Source organism: Cheilinus undulatus, linkage group 21, assembly GCF_018320785.1.
Source record: "Cheilinus undulatus linkage group 21, ASM1832078v1, whole genome shotgun sequence".
Classification (NCBI taxonomy): domain Eukaryota; kingdom Metazoa; phylum Chordata; class Actinopteri; order Labriformes; family Labridae; genus Cheilinus; species Cheilinus undulatus.
The window spans coordinates 40,323,897-40,346,755 of NC_054885.1; the positions used below are offsets into that span (position 1 = coordinate 40,323,897).

Consider the following 22,859-nt stretch of genomic DNA (forward strand, 5'->3'; position numbering starts at 1 on the left):
TGATACCCAAAGACAAATGAAATGTTGCTATACCTTTATGCTGTTGGACCTCTGCGTCAAAGCCCAGTGTGGGGACTGTGGAGCATGCTCAGTACGCCTAGACCACTTTGTTTAATTAAGGTGCATACATGCATGATTAAATCAATCTGCAAACACATTTTCTATTTTTGTTGTGTGACTTTAAATAATGTAGACTTAGTCCTACTTTAATACTGCTAACTGCATGTAAACATACTAACTGTTTGAATTAACATCCTGTGATTGTTGCTACCAACGTCATCCTCTATGTTTTAGGATTGAGGGATAAATGAAAGCTTTATCAATGTAAAGGAAAAACTACCAAAACTTTTAATTGTGATTACAATTATTTAACCACTTCAGTGTTTTTAAAAACACAAAATGTACTTTTATCGTATTAACTATCTAAACCATTTTAAAGACAAGTTTTACCCAGACTTAGCTTTTCAGGGAAAACTCAAGGCAAAAAAACCCAAACTAAAGAAACGAAAATGACACCTTTGCCTCTTATACTTAAATGTTTGCTGTTAAATAAACTAACACCAGCCTGGCTCTGTTTGGTGTAGAGCATCTCAGCTGATAAATGGATGTGGACATTGGAAGGTAAATAGAGTAACAGGGTAATTAGGGAGACTGCAAAGGTCAGAAACCGTATTTTAAAACTGTTTCTTTCTTTCTGGCCCACAGAGTTGCCAGCAGAGGAAGGTGAGTCCAAACACTTCATGCTTGATTCATTCATATCTCACAGTTCATCTCACGTCTGTGGCTCCAGCCTTTTATTGATCCCATTCTACTGGAGACCTTAATATGTTCTGGGATGACCCAGATGAAAAATATTGAACCTTAATACAACAAAAATATTTTAAAAATCCATGAAACACTACCCTACTAATGGTGTTGGATTTTTTTTATATGTATATAGCATTTATGCATTTAAAGTTTCACATCCAGCTCTCTGTTATGTTAATCGGCTCAAAGACATGCACGGTAATGTGACAGCCTCAGCTGTGCAAACTGGCTGCCAATGCCTTTCCTAGCCAAACCTTTGCAGGTTATCAGTCCTGCATGAATTTTACATGTTGACAGTTTAATGGAGAATTAAAATAAACTAAATATGTAAGTTGTAAAAAGGAGGTCACACAAGCTTAATGTATTTATACATCCTGTCTGTGATATGTCGTATTTTCTTTACAGGAAAGACTATCTGGGAGTTGGTGGTGGAACAGTTCGAGGACCTGTTGGTCAGAATCTTGCTGCTGGCTGCCTGCATCTCTTTTGTGAGTTTCCTTGTTTGTTTTTAACATGATGCACTGCATTATTGTTTATTATTTCCACCACTGCAGGTTAGGGTTAGTGCTGCAATCTGACAGAGAAAAGAAAAACAATGTTGTTCAATTTACTATTTTACACTTGCTTGCGTGAACAGTCCCAAAAACTGAGTTTATTCAAAACAATAAAACCAAATTTGTGATGATTAGAGATTGCCTTTATAATGTTAAGGCTCTGTGCTGATTGGCAGAGATTCACCTACACTTTGTTAAGATTAATTTAGGTTACCAGACACACCAGACAGATGTAGTTCAGGGATATTCTTCACACCCATCTGGGCAGCACTACATAGATGATGTTCGGGAAAGGCAATGGGCCAATCAAAGCAACAAAGCATATGAATAGGGGGCATGATGGGAGCTTCACAGACAGTTGTGGTCATATCAATCCAAGATTCTTCACTAGCAGTGGAGCCACTTGCTAAATCAGTCTCTTGCTGAAGCTGGTCAGGAGAAGAGCAAAAACACGTTTCCCACCAAGAAAAGCTTTCAGTGTGTTTTTTTGCTCTTCTTTAAATAAAGAAATGTTTTCCAGTTCTGCTCAAACTGCTGCTGTAGCTGCATCCACGCTAATCCCTTCAACTAAAGCGCACATATGGCTATCGCCTCTTTCTCCTCAAATGACACTGATAGTCTGGTTACTCTGACAAGGAACAAGTGTTTTAGCTTTAAGCTTTGTGTGTAAGATTCTCTGAACATCGAGGAGGGAATCTGGCCAATCATATTTTCAGGGTCACATGCTTTATTTCTTCTAATGTGGTGTATTATTTAGCACTAGTTCATCCAAAATGTCTTTATTTTTTAAAAAAGAAACATTTAATTTTGATAATAAATGTCTGGTACCTCTTACACAAAAATTGTCTTTCAGATTATGGCAAATTAAAGGGCAGGCTCATAAACAGGGAGTCTCTACATACAAACAGAACAGCTGAAGTGAAACAAAAACAGAACATTTACTGATGGATCCTGCCGGGGCTCCTTTTCATTCTTATGTATGTGAGTGAAAGGAAAGAACCCCACCGCTGTACACCCATCTGGAGATCTGCATAGCTTCTGTACATTTCTGAAGAGTGTCTAAAAGTGAGGTTTCAGCGATTGTTTGGATGTATAGCGTATGCCTGCAGCTAAAACATGCAGCAGCGTTGACTCCACTAATGCTGGAACTGTAGTTAGAAATGACAAATTAATCAGGTGCCTCCCTTTGGAGATACTGTTCTTGACAAAAACTCATGTCTGTCTGATGAGGGCCAGTGGAGACGACTGCCTCTGAGCAGGAAAAATCCATCTCAGAGAACCTGACAGCGATGTTAGAACTGTGAGCTGCATCTGTCCTGACTCCTCACCTGTTTGTCTTTGTGATTACACTCACAGTTATTAAATTACACTTGGACCTGTGTCCTCACTCTCATTTACAGGAGGAATCCCCCTCCCCTCCCACTCCCTCCTCTCACTCTCTCCAAAACAGTTTTGTGGTGGAGAGTCGTGCCGCTCACATTGTCTTAATCCTCCATCTCTGCCCTCCGGCCTCCCCGCTCAGCTGTCGGGATGGCCTTAGAAGGCCTGATGGCTGCGTGTGTGAGTGTGGGAGCGTTTGTGTGTAAAATGGAGTAAAAACGATAAGAAAAAACAGACAGAGATGGGCTGTGTCTGTGTGTGCACATATGCATGTCAGGAGCTTTATTTTAAGAAAGTCTGGGTGCAGGATGAGAAACTGTATCCTTGGACGAAGGTCAGGGATGGAAGGAACGAGGACCAGCTAGCAGTAGCAGCAGGGTGGAGGTGGTGATGGGGGGTCGAGGATTGGGTTGCACAATGGCATTGTTTGTTACAATGACAAACGAGAGCAATAGATTCAGAGTCGTATACGGTTTCTAAAAGAGAGAACACTAAATACTGCAGATGCGTGCTCGTCCTATTCATACACACAGGAATGTCGTACTGCTGCGGCCTGCTGACAGCCTCTGACTCTCATTCTAGAGATCGATTGTGTCTTTGAAGAGAAGCAGGGCGAAGACAGACCAGAGAGAGTGAGCGCAGAGGCTATTTTTGGGAAAGGGTGAGAAAAGTCGTGAGATGAAAAGCAGGTGAATGGAAAACACAGTGATGATGAGAGAAAAGTTCAGAGCTGCAGGAGGAGGGATGAGGCTCCCCTCTGCTCGGCTTCGTGCTCCGCTGGCCTGCAGCTAATCTGTGTCAATGTCAACATGGAGCCTTTCCGAAACAGACCTGCGTTAGCAACCAGGGACCCCCTCTCACAGGCCCGCACACGTGTTCAACTATAGGTTTAAACCAGTCACATGGAGGGGAAAGACTTCTCCCATAGCATGACATAAGCAACAGCAAAGTGAAATGTCATTTGATCCACTAATGGTTGTCGTAAATAGCTCTTTGTCGTGACTATTTTATGTTTGTGTTTAATGCTGGACAGCAGTAAAAGATAAGACTCTCACCCAGAGCAACAGGTGCACAGCAAACGTAAAGACCTGCTGTACCGAGCCGAGACTCAAACTTTCACAGATCAGAGGTGGCAAAGTACATACAGTCATAACTAAAGAACAAAAAGAGACAACAGGTACAGAAACACTGTGATGAAATATAAATTCACTGATTCAACATATTTATGAAAAGGAAAGTGAAAGCTTGGACATTTTCTCGTCTTCTGTAAATGTTATTAGGTGTTTTCACATTTCAGAGTTCCACTGTCTTTACCCCGATGGACATTTTGACTGATAATGCATTGGTGTGATACTGTGCGCCTGTTTTGGCTGCAGAACAGCAAAAAGCATGGCACAAAGGGAGTTCTACATACACACACAATCAGATAGGCACAAAGAGTGCAATGCTCCCATGCTGGCTCAGCTGGAGTGTATGAAGAAACAAAAATTAGTCAAATTCTTCCTTTGGAAGGCACATCTGCCTCTGACAAGGGATGGTGGCCGTGCCAAAATGAGCGGAGGCATCTGCCCAATGATTGAAATGGTGAGGTTTAACTGTGCCAGAGTGTAAAGAGTAAAACACACTCAAAGTGTGTTTGCCAAGTCAGTGTGCTTCATTTGTGCTGCTGTGAAAACTGAAAACTCTGGTGGAGACCAAACAGTCATATCAAGATTTTCAGAGTGCTTTTCATCAGCATTCCTCATTGCTACGCCACAAAAAAAAGAATCCTGCTTTCATCTGTGGAATGTGCTTCATATTCAAGTAAATATCAAACAGAAGACATGCAGATAATGTAGAGATAGCAGCTGCAGACCTGAAAACTGCCCTCAAAAATGACGAGTCAGATCATTTTCTATCCAGCTATTGTCAGAACTCCCGGCCATTCTTGATTTTATTTGGCAAGTGAGAGAGAAGTGACCATGAGAAGTGCGGAGCTGTTCCAAAGACAAAAACAGCTGACGCCTGGTGTGTTTTTTCTGCCTTAGGCGCTGATCGCTCCACACACAGGACCACGCAGGCTCTGAAATGAAAGTAAGCGCTGCCAGCGCTAAAAAATCTAGCTATTGACACAGACCCTTAGTCAACCAGAGGAAGACCCGTTGGGGCCACAAATCTTTTTTTCCAAGCGTGACTTGGCCAAGAGGGCTCAGACTGGTGTGGTTAGTTTACACTCATTACAGAAAGCATTGTGCTTTTTGGATTAAACTGGCTACCATAAATTGCATAAGCTGTCTTGAGCCAGAAAGATGTCCTCTCTTTTCATCATTGATGAACATAAGTTAAAGATCACAGATTTATCAAATGGATCCTCATAAGTAATTTGGGCAGATGAGTAGGCCAGAATTCAGGAGAATTCACATGTGCCTTTTCCTTCAGCAACTCCACTTCATCAATCAAAATATTATTTGTGAGCCACGGTTGTGTCTTGTTTTCCATATGTATTGCATGCCCACATTGATGAATGTGTGCAATATAAAAAGCGATGAGCAGAGCTGATATCAATCCGTGTAGCTGTCTGTTTTGAAATTAGAAATTGACTTTGGAGCGGCCGCAACCAGGCAGGAGTCAGCTAGACTTTGTTACTTCTTGGATTTTCACTCAAGATATTCAGACCAGTTAGAGAGCATTTACCTCAGGCATCACACATTTTGGTCTGCTTGTTAATGAACCCATATGTTAAACTAATCCTGAAGTAATTGTGCAAAAATGTCACTTATTTGTCCTTGATTTAAACCAAAGAGAAGGAACGGTAAAGGTGTGAAAAATGCCCTGCTTATCTGTGTGTTCTTAATTTGCATTTCTATTGAAAAAAAATCACAATAACAATTTTGATGGTTTATTGGTAAAGATGCATCGATTGTGAATACTAGGGCTGACTCATGAAGATGCAGTGCACGTCGAACCGTTTGTCCTCTGCAGCTGATCAAATGGCATAAAAAGAGACTTGTATGCTCCAGTTTCTTCTGTGAGAGAGAATCTACTGAAGCATCTTTTGTTCGTTTCTGTTCCTTTCTGAGACCTCTGACCTCCACCTGTGGAGGGGCTAAAGAGCTCCCTTTTGCATTAATGTAAATAAATGTTGTTTGTTGTTCCTGTCTAAACATCAGAAGCCTCATGAAGCATCAGGTGTTTTATTTAAATGTACATTTTTCTCCACGTCTCTTAGGTGCTTGCCTGGTTTGAGGAAGGCGAGGAAACGGTCACCGCCTTTGTCGAGCCCTTCGTCATCCTCCTCATCCTCATTGCAAATGCCGTGGTTGGAGTCTGGCAGGTCAGTGAGCAAACAAACACTTGGAGGAACAATACAAGCACAAGGACACATACCTGGCTCTGAGAGCAGTCTTTTACACACACCTAAATAGCCTCTTATACTTGGAAACAGTCACACACTATAAATCACACACTGCCCGTGTCCTTTACACTGAGTATGCACACACTCCGCTCAGAGTTCAGGAGAATCCAGAACGAGCAGCCTGACGTCAGCAGGAGGTGAAAAGATGAAAAGTTAAGCTAATGGGGGAGGAGGGGGGAGGCGGACCCTCACCCATCCTGTCTTGAAGGCTCAACCTGCTGCTCTGCTTTGTTGCAATCCACAGTAAAAATACAGAGGGCTGATCAGGTTACCACAGGCCTGGGGGGGTGTTTTTGTATTTGTGTGCTGAGGGGGGGCTCATATCGACCCTGCAGCAGTCATTTGGAAACTATGCACAAGGATTCACACATGGGGGGCGAGCGGGAGTGAGGAGAGAGGGAGGGCGGCTGGCATAAGTCAGGCTTTACACTTTGAGGCGGTGGAGGGCAGCCTTGGAAGAAACCAGGGACTGAACGAAGCATCAGGCTGAGTGGCTTCTGTCATCAACCTGTCGATCAGCAGACACACAAGTACGCTGGGGTTTGTCCTCTGACTTTTTAGCACTTAAGCTGATGCCATCTTTGATTTCTGTAGCCAGGATCATGTTTAGAAAAGAGGGTGGAGCTGGAGAGCGCATTAAAGGAGACTTAATAAAGAACAACTTCTTTTGTATTTTGCCTTTATATTTGGATATCTAGAGTATGAAACCAGTCCTCCATGTCCTTCTCCGTGGTCCCACTGTGTGTGAAAACACCAAATTTGATGGTCTGTTCTGCGTCTGTGCTCATTGTGACATCACATTGAGTCATTATAATAATAATACCCCTCACCTGGTCTCCCCACCCATAAACCTCCATCCAGAGCCATGGAGGCACACAGCTGAAAGCTGTCTGCACATCCCATGGATGAGAGGGGCTGGGTGCATGAATAGAGGTGCAGAGTAAGGATGCTCCCAGGCGTCTGTCTCCCCATTCAGTTAAATACCAGCTTAAATTGCATTTAACCAACTAGTCTAAGGAGGAAGTAATGCAGTCAGATTTACCAAAGGGTCGTTGTGTCAGCAGAGATGATGTGAGCCTGACAGACTCTGTGGAGCATGGCTAACATTAGCAGCCAGCTCCGCCAGCCTTCGTTCCTTTTTGAAGATTAATATTGTGCTTTGATATGTGGCCTCTTTTTACTTCAATTGAATAGTGAAGTAATTCTGCTTCACTTTAAGCCTTTATATAAAAATTCAGCCTCACAGTTAACACTAAGAGAAAAATGAGCTATAGAGACCAAATCTGCTTGCTGTATCAGGCTGTAAACATGTTCATGTCTGCTGCACTGTTTAACATTTTAACAGTTCAGATACCAAAATAAGCCCACCATATATTTCATTCCCAACAGGAGCGTAACGCAGAGAGCGCCATTGAGGCTCTGAAGGAGTACGAGCCTGAGATGGGCAAAGTTTACCGGGCGGACAGGAAGAGCGTGCAGAGGATCAAGGCCAGGGAGATTGTCCCCGGTGATGTGGTGGAGGTTTCTGGTAAGATTTCTAAACACACACACACACACACACGGCGCGACCTGACCGCTAGCCCATCTGTGCCTTAAGCTGCTGACCTTTAAAAAAATGTATCGCTTCTAAGTTTTGATTCTGGCATCATGTAGACATCAGCACCTTCTGAAAGTATCAGTTTAGAACTGGAATCAGAAAAGAAAGCAAATAATACCCAACCCTAGTCTTATAAATACTTTCATAGGTTTTGTTTTGTATGAGCAACATAAGATGTTACATGCAATATTTATTTGTATCATTTTTTAAAAAGGCATACTCAGCCTCCAGATACTCAACCGGTTTGGTGTGTGCAGTAAATTAATGGCAGTGTTTTATCACTCCATGGTTGAATCTGTCCTGACCTTTGCCATCATCTCCTGGTTTGGCAGCCTCTCATTAGGAGATAGAAAGAGGTTAGACCACATTGTTAGAGTTGCCAGTAAAATTATTGGTGTCACATTATCACCTGATCTGTCTACAACCTTTTGCAAAAGGGTAAACTCTAAGGCTCAGGACACCATACAGCGTCCTGATCATCCTCTCCATGCCAAGTTTGAGCTCCTACCCTCTTGCAGGAGAGGCTAAATCCACCAGGATGAAAAATTCATACATAACTCAAGCCATTACACAACTAAATTTGAATTTAAATTTAAAAAAAAAACAGATATGATGCATTCTATTTTCACTACTATGCAATGATGGTTCTGCCTTCAGTTGTCCTTAAAGGTATTTGTGTACTCATCCCTTTCAGTGTCGCGCCTAAATTTATGTGATTGTGTTTCTTATGTTTTATGTTTTTGCCTGCCTGCATAGCAAATTTCCCTCAGGGGACAATAAAGTTGAAGTCAGTCTATGAATTTGAGCCTTCAGTAAGAGTAGGATTAAATATGAAAAATGTTACATTCAGTTCTTTTTATCACATCGATCGATCTAAAACTGTATCTGCAAACTTGAATGTGTAAGATTAAATTCTATCCATTGAAGAGTAAATACTCATCGATTTTTCCTGTGAATAGAGATTGGTAGATCAAGCTTTCTCTGTTAACATTACAGCTGATGTAAAGCTAAAAAAAGTTTGGTGAGCACTGAAGTTTGTAAAATAAAACAAACAGCAGACATGCAGTAATATCTATTTAAAGATTTTACATAGAAATGTAGAAATGAGGATTTTCTGCCTGCACAGTGCTCTGGTTTCCATGCTTTTCTAAACATATCTGGATAAAAGTGTAGCTAATAATCCGTTATCAGTTTGAAAGAAACGGGGACGCTGTGGTGCTACCCGTGCACTGAAACTGTGGCTAGGTTCTAATATATTCCAGGTCCAATGAAGAGTGTCCGGTAAGAACAATGAAATGGTACTGTATTCCTCAAGTGTTCTCTATTTTCAACACATGCTTGTTTCCGCTGAAGGCTGCGTTGGTCTGAGCAGAGAGGGGGCAGAGCATATGTATTATGGAGCAATGATATGTCTAGGTGTATGCTGGCAGGAAAGTAGGGCCTTGTTCTCCAGACCTCAGTTCAATACATCCAAATCAATGGCCTTTTCTACACAGTTAAACTTTTAAACTCGGGAAGCAAATCTGCATGACGCTGTGAAAAAGACAATCAGTGTTTAGATTCTCCGACTAAAACGCTCCAGAAATAATTGAACCAACCTTGATTTAAGACAAACTTGGAAAATAGTTTTCTTCCTTACAACACACCTGACAGTTTTTTTTTCTTTTACAAATGTGCATCATGATTTTACGTAAGCAAACTTTATATCCCTTAATTTTGATTGAATTAAAAATATATGTTTTATTTAAGGGTGCAAAGTAGAGCAGAACTGTAACTTAGAAGACTCAGAAGGTGAATGACGCTCCAGGATGCTAACATCAAAAAACACAACAGTGTTTATGCTGCAGACGTAAACGCCACATGTTAGAGGAAGTGTTGCCTGGATAGAGTTTAACGCTAACCCTTGGCCTACCCACAATTACATAGAAACTCACAGCATTCTCAGAGGCACTCTGAGTGAGATTCTCACAGTTAAGTAAATTTGAATAGAGCACATCTTTTATCAGACTTTTATCAGAGCGGCTAGATTGGTCATGAAATCAATTTACACTGGAGCCTCTGGTATGTGTTTTTGTTTAGCCAGGACAAACAGGCAAATAGAGTGAAATGTAAATTATATTTTATCAATTTATGGTTCAATAAAAACATTTTAAATAAATTCAAGAGTAACAAAATTTCTGACTTAGTTTTTAGAAGATTACATCCATTCTTCAGTTACTAGACTACTCTGTAGGAAAGTGAACTCCCACACTAACAATGAAGTGAAATTGATGCTAATTATGTAGCACATACAATAGTTAAGCCAGAGCTCACTGTTGTGGCTTTTTGAAGACTTCTCAAGCATGCATCTACAAAACCACCATCAGTTTGGCATTCAGTAATGAGAATTAGCTCCCTGCTTCAGATAAACACATGAAAACAGAAGCCTTTTCTAGGGAACCCATGCAAGTGTCTGCAGATTGCCTGCTCTGCCTGATCTCTGTGTGACTCCTGAGCTCAGGCTCCTAAATATCCTTAAGCTTCTCTGCACGTGCTCACAGCTCCTGTCGTCCTTGAGAATGAACACGGGCCCTTTTAAGGCAGCGACAGAAACAAGGGGTGGAGGGGAACCGAAGGAACTCTGCTACTGGAAGAAAAAAACAAGCTTGAGTATAAATAAACTTAATATCGCCTCGTTCCTCTCCCTCTGTCTGCTCTACACCTGTTCTTTTCACTTCATGATCTCCCCAAGGTCTCCCTCTCCCTCTGTCTCTGACTGTGGTTTCAGTTTTCAACAACAACACTATCCATGCAGAGTGCTAAAACCAGTCAATCAACCCCACACCCCCCTCCATCCATCCATCCATCCGTTCATGCTGCTGTAATGATGCAGTTGGACTGATATGAAGCTGCTTGAAGGCTTCTGTAATCCTGCTTAGAAAGGATAAAGCTGCTTAATTAATGAATATTTAATGAATCGTATCCAACAAATCAAATCCGGGAAAAGATTCAAACCAGGAGGGGAATTAACAATCACCACGCTGTGTCGTCAAAGAGTGTTGAACTTTGATGTCACACTGTTAAAGTTTCTATCAGATCACTGCAGGTGTAATAGTCAGGTTTCTAGAGGTTTATCCAGGTTTCTGTGAACTAGATATGTCAGTGGCCATAAAACTTGGGTCACACAGTCTGTTTTTAGAGGGTCTACCAGAGGAACAAAAGGCTTAAACCTTCTTCCTGATCAACTTCTGTTGAATTCTGCCAAGTCCACAGTGTGCCGTTTCTGTACAGCTGTGTAGCTCTTCGGTATCATCTGTTCAGTCATTTAGTGTGCACTTCTGCTCGCTTTAATATGGTAGTTAAGCTCACAGCCTAGGGTAACATTGATGCTTGTTAAATAAAGACCCTCAGTCAACTCTCCACAAGTTTTGGAAAATCGGCTGGATTCATTCTAGATTGCATCAGATTCAATAAAAAAATCCAGAAAGATTGTAACCAGGGAGTTAAATACTTTTTTTTCTCTAAATATTAAAAAATCATGATAACCAGGAGAAGACAAAGATAATGGCAAAAATCAAAATCATGATTTACCCTCAGATCCTTCTATGTCCATTTTGAGGACGTTCATCATTTTTATCATTATTTTTTTTGAGTTGATAGTCACGTTTTTATAGATTGAGGCATCAAATTTGGCCCAAGTTATTATTTTCTTCATATAAAAAAACAAAAAAAACAAAACTGTGTCGTCTAAAGAACTCGATTGATGCAAAATAGCTCCATCCGTCCTTGTTTGTCCAAAATCGGACACATAGACTTCCATTAAAAACATATTTTTTGACTGTGTGTCTAGGGCACCAAAACAACTTAAAACAACTCTTTTATTAAAGTCAGTCGATCACCAGGGATCTAAAATTCACCATTCCACAGTGATCCAGCAGATCGCGCCAGCGTATTATTTTAACCCCTTTGGTAACGCAGACGTTGTTTACCTTCCATGGACTCAGGCCATTCAGAGCGCTATTTCATCCACTAAACATCATCAGAATTAAATGAACCCATTCATGCCACTAGATATGGATGTCTGAGAGTGGGCTACATGTGTAAGGAAAAGTCTGTGTGCTCCTTCATGTGTGCTCGGGTGAGAATCTGCGTCTACGTTTACAGCCGGACATGTCGTAAGTGGAGTGTTTACAGGCAAAAATGTTACCTCTGAGTTCTGCAGTCTGGGACTAAGAAAGAGTGACATTTGGACATTTTCAACTTTGCCCTCACTTCATAGCAAGTGGATGGACATGCATGAGGATGCACAGGTCCTTTCGATCAATAGGAGAGAATATATCATATCTCAAACATGCAGTAAATATATATCGCGTAATGAGCATATTTGTGGTCACATTTTGGTTAGAGGTGGAAATGCGCGTGTTCGTGATTCATATCCTACATATATCCTCTGATTCTTTATGCCTGTACATAAAATAAACCTAACATGAACAAATGCATTATGGTTATCTATTGAAATGTTTGAAATCAAAGCACACATCAGCTGAAATGAAAATGTTGTTGTAAAAAGTCAAATTTTTCCAAGAAAAGGGGAAAATATTGAAATAATTGACATGGTAGGTTTACATTGTTAGAGGCTCTAAATGTTTGTTTAGATTGTTTTTCGAATAATTGCCCAGCTCTAGTCTGCACATCATGCAAACATTTAAAGGACCCTTGTGTGTTTTTCTTCATCAAAATGAGAATGACGTAAAATATATATAATTCCCACACAACAGTCTATTCTGAATTTGCAATAGAAGTCAAAATAATCTCAATAAGATTGTTTCTCAAACTCGTTCAGCCTAAATTGGCAGTATGTTGAATACCAGGACATACTATTACATAATACAAGCTGGCCATGCCACTTTTTAATCATCTTTTCTTCCTCATTATTCCATAATCCTGCATGTGAGGAAAACTCAAGCGTACTGTTAAGTGTTGGTTTGATTCAGCTCAGTCAAAGACAAGAAGTGACCGGGGGGGTCAGCTGTATGTTTGTATTTACTGTTATGAAAGCGAAGGGGCTCTGTTACCGTATTGTAGGTATTAGGAGTGCAAACTCAATGGCTAATACAGATGGTGCTTAAGAGCTACAAAACTGCTGAGACATGGGAAATTGCAGAGTTTGTCATTGAACACAATGGAAATCATCACAAAGGAAGATCATATGAACCTCTTTCCCTCTGATAGACATAAGTAGTCTAGATTTTACGATAAAAATGCAAAGCTGTTAAATCACATTTTCTTTCTGTGTTCCTTTGACATTTTTGACACTAGTTGGTGACAAAGTGCCAGCTGACATCAGGATCATCTCCATCAAATCCACCACCCTGCGTGTCGACCAGTCCATTCTCACCGGTAGGTTGTAGACAACAAGGGAGGGGAAAACATGGATGTATTTAATTCTTTGCTTCCTTAGAAATAACTGGTGCCTCTTCCTACAGGTGAGTCTGTTAGTGTGATCAAACACACCGACGCCGTCCCCGACCCCCGAGCCGTCAACCAGGATAAGAAGAACATGCTGTTCTCTGTGAGTTTCTTTCTGCAGCAAGCTTTTTTTAGTCATCACACAATTTTTAAAAGGAGTTAAATATATATATATATATATATATATATTTCACCACAGAAATGTCACATGTTCTGTTCCTGTTCTTTGTAAACCATACACAAATAAATTACCCTTAAATGATTTTATCTTATTCCTCTTTTAAACAACATATTTCAGTTTATGTCATACATGGACCGTTATCGAGTCTTAAATCCTCGACTCTGCTGACATGCATTAAGCACAAATTAGCTGCTGCAGCCTTCATAATGCCCATCAGCCTTACCTAGCTTCAACATTTAGCAACATGCTACAGAAAAGCTGCAGGGAACATCATTAGGATTTGTTATTTCTCCATAATCCAGAGTTTTAGTCTAATTATGTTGCTTTTGGAAACATTGGATAAATCACAGTTTCCTCCAGTTCTTAGAGATTATCTGTAGGAGCACATGGATGTCTACCTGATTTCACAAAAAAGTGAAAATGATCCAGAAGAACCATGGCTTTCTGTCTTAATATGTATCAGCTTCGTAAAAATTTGCTAAGATTTTATTCACAGACATATCTGGCTTCATCTGTTTTTCTCCTGTGTTTTTGACTCTCTTCAGGGTACTAACATCGCTGCTGGAAAAGCCACCGGTATTGCCGTTGCTACAGGAGTCTCCACTGAGATCGGAAAGATCCGTGACCAGATGGCCGCCACCGAGCAGGAGAAAACGCCTCTGCAGCAGAAACTGGACGAGTTTGGAGAGCAGCTCTCCAAGGTTTGGGAAGCTGTTATTAGGCTCTATGTTTATTAATGTTGTTGAAATAAGACACCTAAAATTGCCTTTATGACCAAGGATATGGTTTAACATGCAAGGGCTCCCTCTGTTGTCTCACACACCTCTGTGGCTGCCTGTCTTCCAGGTCATCTCCCTCATCTGTGTGGCCGTGTGGATCATCAACATCGGACATTTCAACGACCCCGTGCACGGAGGCTCCTGGATCCGCGGTGCCATCTACTATTTTAAGATCGCTGTAGCTCTGGCTGTGGCTGCCATCCCTGAAGGTAAACCCCAGGATCAACTTTCATTTGTTGGTCCAGTGAGATTATCACAACTAATATTATAGGTAATCTATAGTATACGACACTTCAGCTCAAACACATGAAAAAATCCACCTTTGGGTTATATTTTTTACTTGAAAAAATATCACTTAACACTTCTTTATTAAGAGGAAACCACAAATATTCTCTACTGCCTGTGTGGGAGATAAAAAGTAAGGTCTAAACTCACTAATATATATGTCTGTTTTCCCTGAAGGTTGGTAAATCCACTTTTGTTTCTGCTCTTTTCCTGGGAAGTTTGGTAGAATTTTACTCATTGAATGGAACTTGAGCTCAGAGCTGTTGGACAGTCTATTACTTCAATAAAGCAAATAGTAAGACAGATTATTCTCTGATATGTAAGTGACCCAAAAATAAAAAAAGGGGGATTTGACATTTAGAAAACAGTTAGAAGCTCCCAGCCATCACTTAAGGAGGTCAGGCCCTTAATTCTACATCTCTTTGAGACTTTTTGTCCTAACTCAGAGTATCAGATATCGCTTTGTATTGCCCAGTATCAGAGGCACTGCATTCATCAAATTGTATCTATGTCATTACCAGTTTTCACCTAACAGTATGTCATTGGTGCCTCTTTTTTTAGAGTCATAGATATGGAAATGTGGGACTTTGTATAGCTTAGTCTTAGGGGCAATGAGAATATTTCTGCCTGCATGTTAACACAAGTATCCTTGTCTCCACATTAGCTTAAAATAGCTTGAAATAAACATTATATTTCTCTAAGACACTCCTAGCACCTTGCTGATGGCCCATTGTGTTCAAGCAGTGTAATTAAAGGTCCCATATTATGAAAAATACACTTTTCCAGGCTTTTCTAGCAAAAACATTTGCCCCTGGCCTGTCCACAACCCCCCCAAGTCAGAAAAGTCCATTCCCTCTCCCCTCTCTTTTCCCACCTTTCAGAAAATGTGTGTTGAAACAAGCTGTTCTCAGATTTCCCCTCATGATGTCATCTGGGGAGTTAGCCCCGCCCCTGGCTTCGGTTACCCCTCCCCACTTGGAAGAAAGTTCTGCCCTCCTCTCCTGATCCTCCTCCCAGCTGCTAAGTGAGAGGAGGATGAGGAGAGCTACATCCATTAAGCCACATCCATTTCCTGAGAGGGGTGGAGTCAGAGAGCTCATTAACATTTAAAGCCACAGACACAGAAACAGCTCGTTCTGAGCAGGGCTGAAACAGGAGTTTTTAGACATGTAAAAATCCAATGCTGGAGTGTTTTTACAGCAACAAACTTCACAGGCATGTTTTGAGGACCTCTGAGAGCGATATAAACTTGTCTTAAAGGGGTCAGATATGTGACCTTTAAGCTGATCTGGTCACTTATTGGTGTGCATGCTGAAAGGACATGCACCTAATTCTGTATCATATTAACATAATGTAGACGACTGAATTGTTTAAGAGTTTGGCCTTCATGCAGTGTTAATTTCGTTGACTAAAACTGTGACTAAAAATGTTTGACAGCCTTTTTGTCCATGACATAAACTAGACTAAGACTAACAAAAATAGATCTGTGATGACTAAAACTGACAAAAACAAAGTGTAGTTTTGTCAAGATGACTAAAACTAGACTAAAATGTAATTAAGTTTTTGTCAGACATTCAAAATCTGTGATATTTCTCCACTGTGGGTAAATCTGTCAAAAACAATGCGTCTGTATCTATTCTGCCTCTCAGATGTAGAAAGCAGGGACCCCAGGTTTGGCAGAGTGCAGAGAACACACTACCATGATTTGGCCCCAGATTTAGGCTGGAGAATAAATGCTTGGACTAAAAGAAAAGACTAAAATATTTTGAATTTTCGTCGACTAAAACTAGAATAAGACTAAAAAGGATAGAAATGACTAAAATGTGAGCAAAACTAAAATGCATTTCATTTAAAGACTAAAACTAAGACTAAAATTGAAAATAGCTGCCAAAATTAACCCTGCCTTCATAAAGAGAGAAACAAGCTGTAGAGATCAAAACTGTTCCTGCAGCAGGCTGCAAGCATTTTTATTTCTGGTGTAAAGTCACACATGTTTACATGAGACTCTATGGAGATTGATTTACTTTTTTTTTTTTTTTTTTAAAGATTTATTTTTGGCCTTTTTTTGATAGGACAGTGGATAGAGTCGGAAACAGGGGAGAGAGCAGGGAGAGACATGCAGGAAATAGTGCCACGGGCCGGATTCGAACCCGGGTCGCCTGCGTATATGGCATGCGCCTTAACCACTCGACTACCGGCGCGCCGAGATTGATTTACTTTTGAAACCAGACTCTAGTGGACACTTGAGGAATGGCAGTTTGCAGTGATTTCTCAGCATCCGTTGCTGCTTGGCCACCGTCAGAGACATCAGTCTGACAATGCCAAATAAACAACATCATCTGCAAAGATAGACTCCTCCATAATGTCACCAAACTGGACCAAATCCAGGACCTCCACACCTTCGTCAGAGCGTTTTTTCTGCCAAGAATCTGAACACAGATCCGTCCGAATGGCCTCCAGTAGGAATACCTCCGAGAACACCGGAGTCTGGGTATGATCCAACTGATATGTGAAGGACTGTCAGGGGGACACCATTTTTGTCAGCATGCCCAGTGGCATCAGGTCCCTGAAGAGCAGCTGGTTCAGACAGACAACACATTGTCTGATTGTGTCACCTCCGCACAGGGACAGAAACAAAGCACATGTACCTCAGTACTGAACTGTAGGAGAGTCCAAAGGTGTCAGGGCTTTAGTTATTATTTCTCTGACAGCTTTACATTCAGTTCTTCATTTAGTGGAGCAATATTTGTCCTTTCTACTCATATTGAAAAATACACCAGTTATGTTGGGTGTAATTGAGCTGAGTGATATAAAGCGCTGCAGAGATGACATGGACCTTAGCATCACATGGTTTAAATGGAGGTGTTTTTCTTGGAAGTTTAGATTCAGTTTCTTATTAGATTTATTTAATCATCCTCTCAATCTATCGTAGGTCTTCCTGCTGTCATCACCACCTGCCTTGCTCTGGGAACTCGCCGTATGGCCAAGAAGAACGCCATCGTCAGAAGTCTGCCCTCTGTGGAGACGCTCGGCTGCACCTCAGTCATCTGCTCTGACAAGACCGGCACCCTCACCACCAACCAGATGTGCGTCACAAAGGTGCGAGGTCAAACCTGCACAAATGCACATTCATTAATAATGTACATCCTGCTGACCTTTCTGTTATGTTTGTGCTTAGATGTTTATCATCGATAAAGTCGACGGTGATGCCGTTTCACTCGGCCAGTTTGACATCTCAGGTTCCAAGTACACTCCTGAGGGAGAAGTGTGAGTATTAAAAGAATAATAAGGTACTTTTATAAGATCTTACTCATGAAAAAACATCTAGTAAACTCATGCATTATATTTTTTATTATCTCCAGGACAAGGAACGGCTCCTCTGTGAAGTGTGGACAGTTTGACGGGCTGGTTGAGCTGGCGACCATCTGCGCTCTCTGCAACGACTCCTCTCTGGACTACAACGAGGTCTGCAGAGCATCCAGATCATTCTTTATATTTATGTTTACATCTAAGACACCATTATAAGGCAAGCTCTGCTTCTGTAGTCCAAAGGTATTTATGAGAAGGTGGGCGAGGCCACTGAGACAGCTCTGAGCTGTCTGGTGGAGAAGATGAACGTGTTCAACTCTGAAGTCCGCGGCCTGTCCAAGGTGGAGAGAGCAAACGCTTGCTGCTCGGTAAGTTCATAGAAGATGCAGATGAGATATGCTCTTTGGTCATTCAGTAGATTCTGACTCTCTACTGTTGGACATGTGTATTATAAAAGCAAAAATCTAAAATAAAGTATGAAAATGAGCCCTGACAAGGTCAAATTTGTTCTTTAGGTTGTCTGAAACTTCAGTCTGACATATTTTGTTTTCATGTCAATAAATCAGGTTTCCTTGCCCTCATTTATTGGAGGTTTACTCTGAACAAAGATCAAGCAGTGAATGACAAAAGTGATGCTTTCCCCCAGTTCACCTTCTTGTGTTCATGTTTCAGGTGATCAAGCAGCTGATGAAGAAGGAGTTCACCCTCGAGTTCTCCAGAGACAGAAAGTCCATGTCTGTGTACTGCTCTCCTGCCAAGTCTGCCAAAGCCCCCGTGGGAAACAAGATGTTTGTCAAAGTCAGTGTGTGACACAAATACTGAATAGAAAACAAGCATGAAACAAACAGGACTGGGTTTACTGCCACGCTGACTCCTCTGTGAGGATTTACTTTAGCATTGCAGGGCTTTAAAGAGCAACTGAGTGGTTGGAAACGCCATTTAATCAGTTTATAGGAGCATAACGTTCAAAAACATGTAAGATTTAATAAACTGCAGTCAGTCGTGGAGACATGTATGTTTGGCCCAAATTCAGGAGAACCTCTGCTCAGCCCAAGAACATGAGTCTCTTTAGTGACTGTATGATATAAAATATCAACAAGAACAGTAAATTCAACAGCCGTTATCAGACAGGGTTGTTATCTGTGAGTTGCTCTTTAAGCTAAATGTTCACCTTATATTTTCCTTCTTATCTTTGTGTTTAACCATACTTAAGTTTGCTGTTTGGTGCTTCATTTACAAAACAGAAGGGATGATGTTGTACCTGAACATCTGTGTCATCAGGGCGCTCCTGAAGGCGTCATTGACCGCTGTGCGTATGTCCGTGTGGGCACCACCCGTGTCCCCCTCACAACCCCCGTCAAAGACCACATCATGTCGGTCATCAAGGAGTGGGGCACTGGGAGAGACACCCTCCGTTGTCTGGCTCTGGCCACCCGAGACACCCCTCTGAGGAAGGAGGAGATGAACCTGGAGGACTCCACCAAGTTTGCAGACTACGAGGTGGGCGACGGGAAATAAAACATCCAGACAGAATGAACTTGTTCTCTCAGAGTCCTGAATGACTTTTCTCCTCCCCCTGCAGACTGACCTCACCTTCGTGGGCTGTGTTGGCATGCTTGACCCTCCTCGCAAGGAGGTCATGAGCTCCATTGAGCTGTGCAGAGCTGCAGGCATCAGAGTCATCATGATCACTGGTCAGTGCACACTGTATCATCTCCTTTTTTAGTATCATTGTGTTGGAAGTCAAGAAAGTGATTTATCTCCTCCCTCTTCAGGTGACAACAAAGGCACAGCCGTGGCTATCTGCCGTCGTATTGGCATCTTCAGCGAGGACGAGGATGTCACCGGAAAGGCCTTCACTGGCCGTGAGTTTGATGACCTCTCTCCTTACGATCAGAAGAGCGCTGTTAGGAAGGCGTGCTGCTTCGCCAGAGTGGAACCCTCCCACAAGTCGAAGATCGTTGAGTTCCTGCAGGGCTTTGATGAGATTACCGCCATGGTGAGAGGAAGAAAAATTAATCCAGTTTCAGTTTCAACTCCTACTTTTTTAGCTTCCCACAAGCATGAAAACAAAATGATCAGATTAAACCATCACTGTGTCATATGGAGTGTTGTTAAGAGGTCCAAAGAAGACGAAGGAAAGGCCGCTGTTGATTATAAAAAAAGAGTGAGAGAGGGAGCTGCAGTCACAGCTCTGAACACTCAATCACCCATTTAGATGACTTGGATGGATGTGAAGTAGCAGTGTGAAAGCATTTATACTTGTCCTGAACTGGTGCACATAGGCACATGATGGATTCTGTCTACCGTCAGTGATCTGAATGGAGAAAAACGAAAATCACAGATGACGGTATTACCCACTAATTTAGGTGGCATTAATACTCGTAGCTGTTTGCTGATCGCTTGTAAAAGACCAACGAAGAAGAGGAAGAAACAGGCATAAGAAAACACACAAAGAAGAGACAAGTAACAGAGGAGACCTGTTGGTTTCTTCCTCTCACCACCTTCTCTACAAGCTTTCTAAAAATCCTCTGCATGTAAAAGCAGAGAGTCAAGGACATTAGTGGCTCTCAAACATGTCAAAGGTCTCACAGGGATATGCAGAAGTACAGAATTGTGTGTTCAGGCTCTGGTACGTTTCTGTGGTCCTTCACTGATGAACACGAGTCAGAATTTTGCACAAGTAATGCACACTGTTCTCTACCTCCTTACAACCATATGTAGCCTTAACATGTTTGCTAACATCTATGTGACGGCATCACCGCACACTACATAAAACACAAATGTGATTCCTTAAAAAGGCTCTAAAATACACTTTTTTTCATCAGTACTTAATATTTATTTTATCTTGCTCAGGAGAAAGGAGACTATTAACACCTGTGTTGCTTTTTATTTTGCATCTTTAACCTTTTTTCCCTCATTGTTCATATTTAATCTACCACAGCCATGAGAAAGATCAGAGTTTAAGCTACACTACTGTCAGCTCAAGAGTAAGAAATAAGGGAAACCCAGAATTGGGGCTGGGCAGTTCATCAGAAATTAGATTAAATTGCAATATAGCCTGCTGAGATTTTCAAATCTCAGAAGGTGCAATATTTCTTTGTCCTGAATTTTGAGTCAAAATACCAGTTTTAACCTTTTTTTTGCAGCAAAGATGTTATGAATGACATATTCAATCATCCTGGTGCCATTTTTTAGAGTAGTCTGCAAAAAATCCTATCCTCTTCATTTTTGTACTTTCTTCTTATTAAATATAAGAATGACAAAAACCCTTCAATGCAAGAATTCCTATCCAATTTTCAATACAAGTCTAAATGATCAGAATTAGATTTTTTAAAGAATCGTTCAGTCCTTGTTAAGGGGTAAAAGAAAGTTAAGGAATAATCACATATCAAATCACAGTTGCAATATTTGGGGAAAAAAAACGCAATTAGATTATTTTCCAAAATCGTTCAGCTCTACCCAGAATCAGGCCTGTAAATTTGGGACTTTATGAATAAAAATAGAAAAGGTGAACAAGCATCATTTTTCTTTTTTAACGTGCAGCAGTATCAGACAGAAATGGACCCACTGTGCAGACTTTAAAAACAAACACAATTCTTTTCCATTTTCCTCCTTTTTCAGACCGGTGACGGAGTGAACGATGCCCCCGCCTTAAAGAAGGCGGAGATTGGCATCGCCATGGGCTCTGGCACTGCCGTTGCCAAGTCTGCCTCTGAGATGGTCCTGGCTGACGACAACTTTGCTTCCATTGTGTCCGCTGTAGAGGAGGGCCGAGCCATTTACAACAACATGAAGCAGTTCATCCGCTACCTCATCTCCTCCAACGTGGGCGAGGTCGTCTGGTGAGTGCCTCCAACCCAAAGACGAGAGCTGTAGACAAACTACAGTTACAGCGCCATCTGTGGAAAATGACTGTTTTGCTGTTCGAGTGCAACATTTAACCTGCATCATCTAAAACATTTCTATCAGTTATTCTTTATTTGCTTTTTGCCAATTTATAACAGGAATCAGAAAAAAGATGGAGCAGGGATATGCAGGAAAACAAAAGAAGGAGGTGCAAAAAATATTTTTATTTCAGTTAACCGACAATTTCTGGAGCCGAGTAGAGAGGTTGAGAACGTTTCACCATTTAGGCAGGCATCCAGACATGAACATGCTGCTATTACCCTCATAATTCAAACTAAGAGAAAAGAATCAGTGTTATGATTCTAAAAGATTAACCTCCTCCTCTCCCATCCTCAGCATCTTCCTCACAGCTGCCCTCGGTCTCCCCGAGGCTCTGATCCCCGTCCAGCTGCTCTGGGTCAACCTGGTGACTGACGGTCTGCCCGCCACCGCTCTGGGCTTCAACCCCCCTGACCTGGACATCATGGGAAAAGCTCCACGCTCCCCCAAAGAGCCACTCATCTCAGGCTGGCTCTTCTTCAGATACTTGGCCATCGGAGGTACAAAAAACAGACTTAATGCTATAGCTTTAAAGAATTTAGGAGTAGATCATTTTTATTTTGTACTTTGTTCCACTTTCCTAACACCAAGAACAGTTTTTACTTTATTTTTAGAAACAGAAAAAAATTCAAATTCTTCATTCAGTGAGAGGAGATCCAAGAAGTCATGTTTACATCCAGCTGATTTAGAAACTGGTGCAAAGTCAGCGTTTGTTATATCGACTCTGTTCTTTGATTTGAAGTTAGCAAAAGATCACTTTAACAGCCTCCAGTTTAAGGTTAGCTTAGATTAGCTTTTACCGCAAACAGCTGTCATAGAAATGTCTTAGAGCGAGGTTAGTGTGCACCGCTGTCACCTCTACATGACGATATAATCCCTCCGTCTTCCAGGTTACGTCGGTGCAGCGACTGTAGCAGCAGCAGCCTGGTGGTTCCTGTACAGTGATGACGGCCCAATGGTCACCTTCCACCAGCTGGTTAGTTTTCTGCTACAAATGTTCCTTTTAAGGGTGGTTTCACAGGGCCTGGCCTAAAATCTAAGTACACTTGACCACCAAGTCTGGTTCCATTTGGTCAAAACTGTCCTGAGACAAACTGTCTCAGGATTGATTCCTAATCCTGCCGTTCATTGGTGCAGGTCTTCCTCCGCTCTCTTTAGTTGTCCTGATCAACAAAGG

The 22,859-nt window shown here is 41.5% G+C and overlaps 1 protein-coding gene across 7 annotated transcripts in view; it reads left to right on the forward strand.

The window, feature by feature from the left end:
- atp2a1 (ATPase sarcoplasmic/endoplasmic reticulum Ca2+ transporting 1) overlaps positions 1-22,859 on the forward strand; it is a 45,699-nt gene that overhangs the window by 17,119 nt on the left and 5,721 nt on the right. For all 7 annotated transcript variants that reach the window (XM_041817602.1, XM_041817600.1, XM_041817601.1 and 4 more), the window contains 19 exons: positions 706-723; positions 1,213-1,295; positions 5,950-6,054; positions 7,525-7,663; positions 13,031-13,111; positions 13,198-13,283; positions 13,907-14,062; positions 14,208-14,349; positions 17,358-17,524; positions 17,604-17,692; positions 17,788-17,890; positions 17,971-18,102; positions 18,407-18,532; positions 19,016-19,234; positions 19,317-19,428; positions 19,510-19,733; positions 21,359-21,579; positions 21,980-22,182; positions 22,573-22,658. In XM_041817602.1, the coding sequence (XP_041673536.1) occupies positions 706-723; positions 1,213-1,295; positions 5,950-6,054; positions 7,525-7,663; positions 13,031-13,111; positions 13,198-13,283; positions 13,907-14,062; positions 14,208-14,349; positions 17,358-17,524; positions 17,604-17,692; positions 17,788-17,890; positions 17,971-18,102; positions 18,407-18,532; positions 19,016-19,234; positions 19,317-19,428; positions 19,510-19,733; positions 21,359-21,579; positions 21,980-22,182; positions 22,573-22,658 (2,492 nt within the window). The remainder of the gene's footprint in view (positions 1-705; positions 724-1,212; positions 1,296-5,949; positions 6,055-7,524; positions 7,664-13,030; positions 13,112-13,197; positions 13,284-13,906; positions 14,063-14,207; positions 14,350-17,357; positions 17,525-17,603; positions 17,693-17,787; positions 17,891-17,970; positions 18,103-18,406; positions 18,533-19,015; positions 19,235-19,316; positions 19,429-19,509; positions 19,734-21,358; positions 21,580-21,979; positions 22,183-22,572; positions 22,659-22,859) is intronic.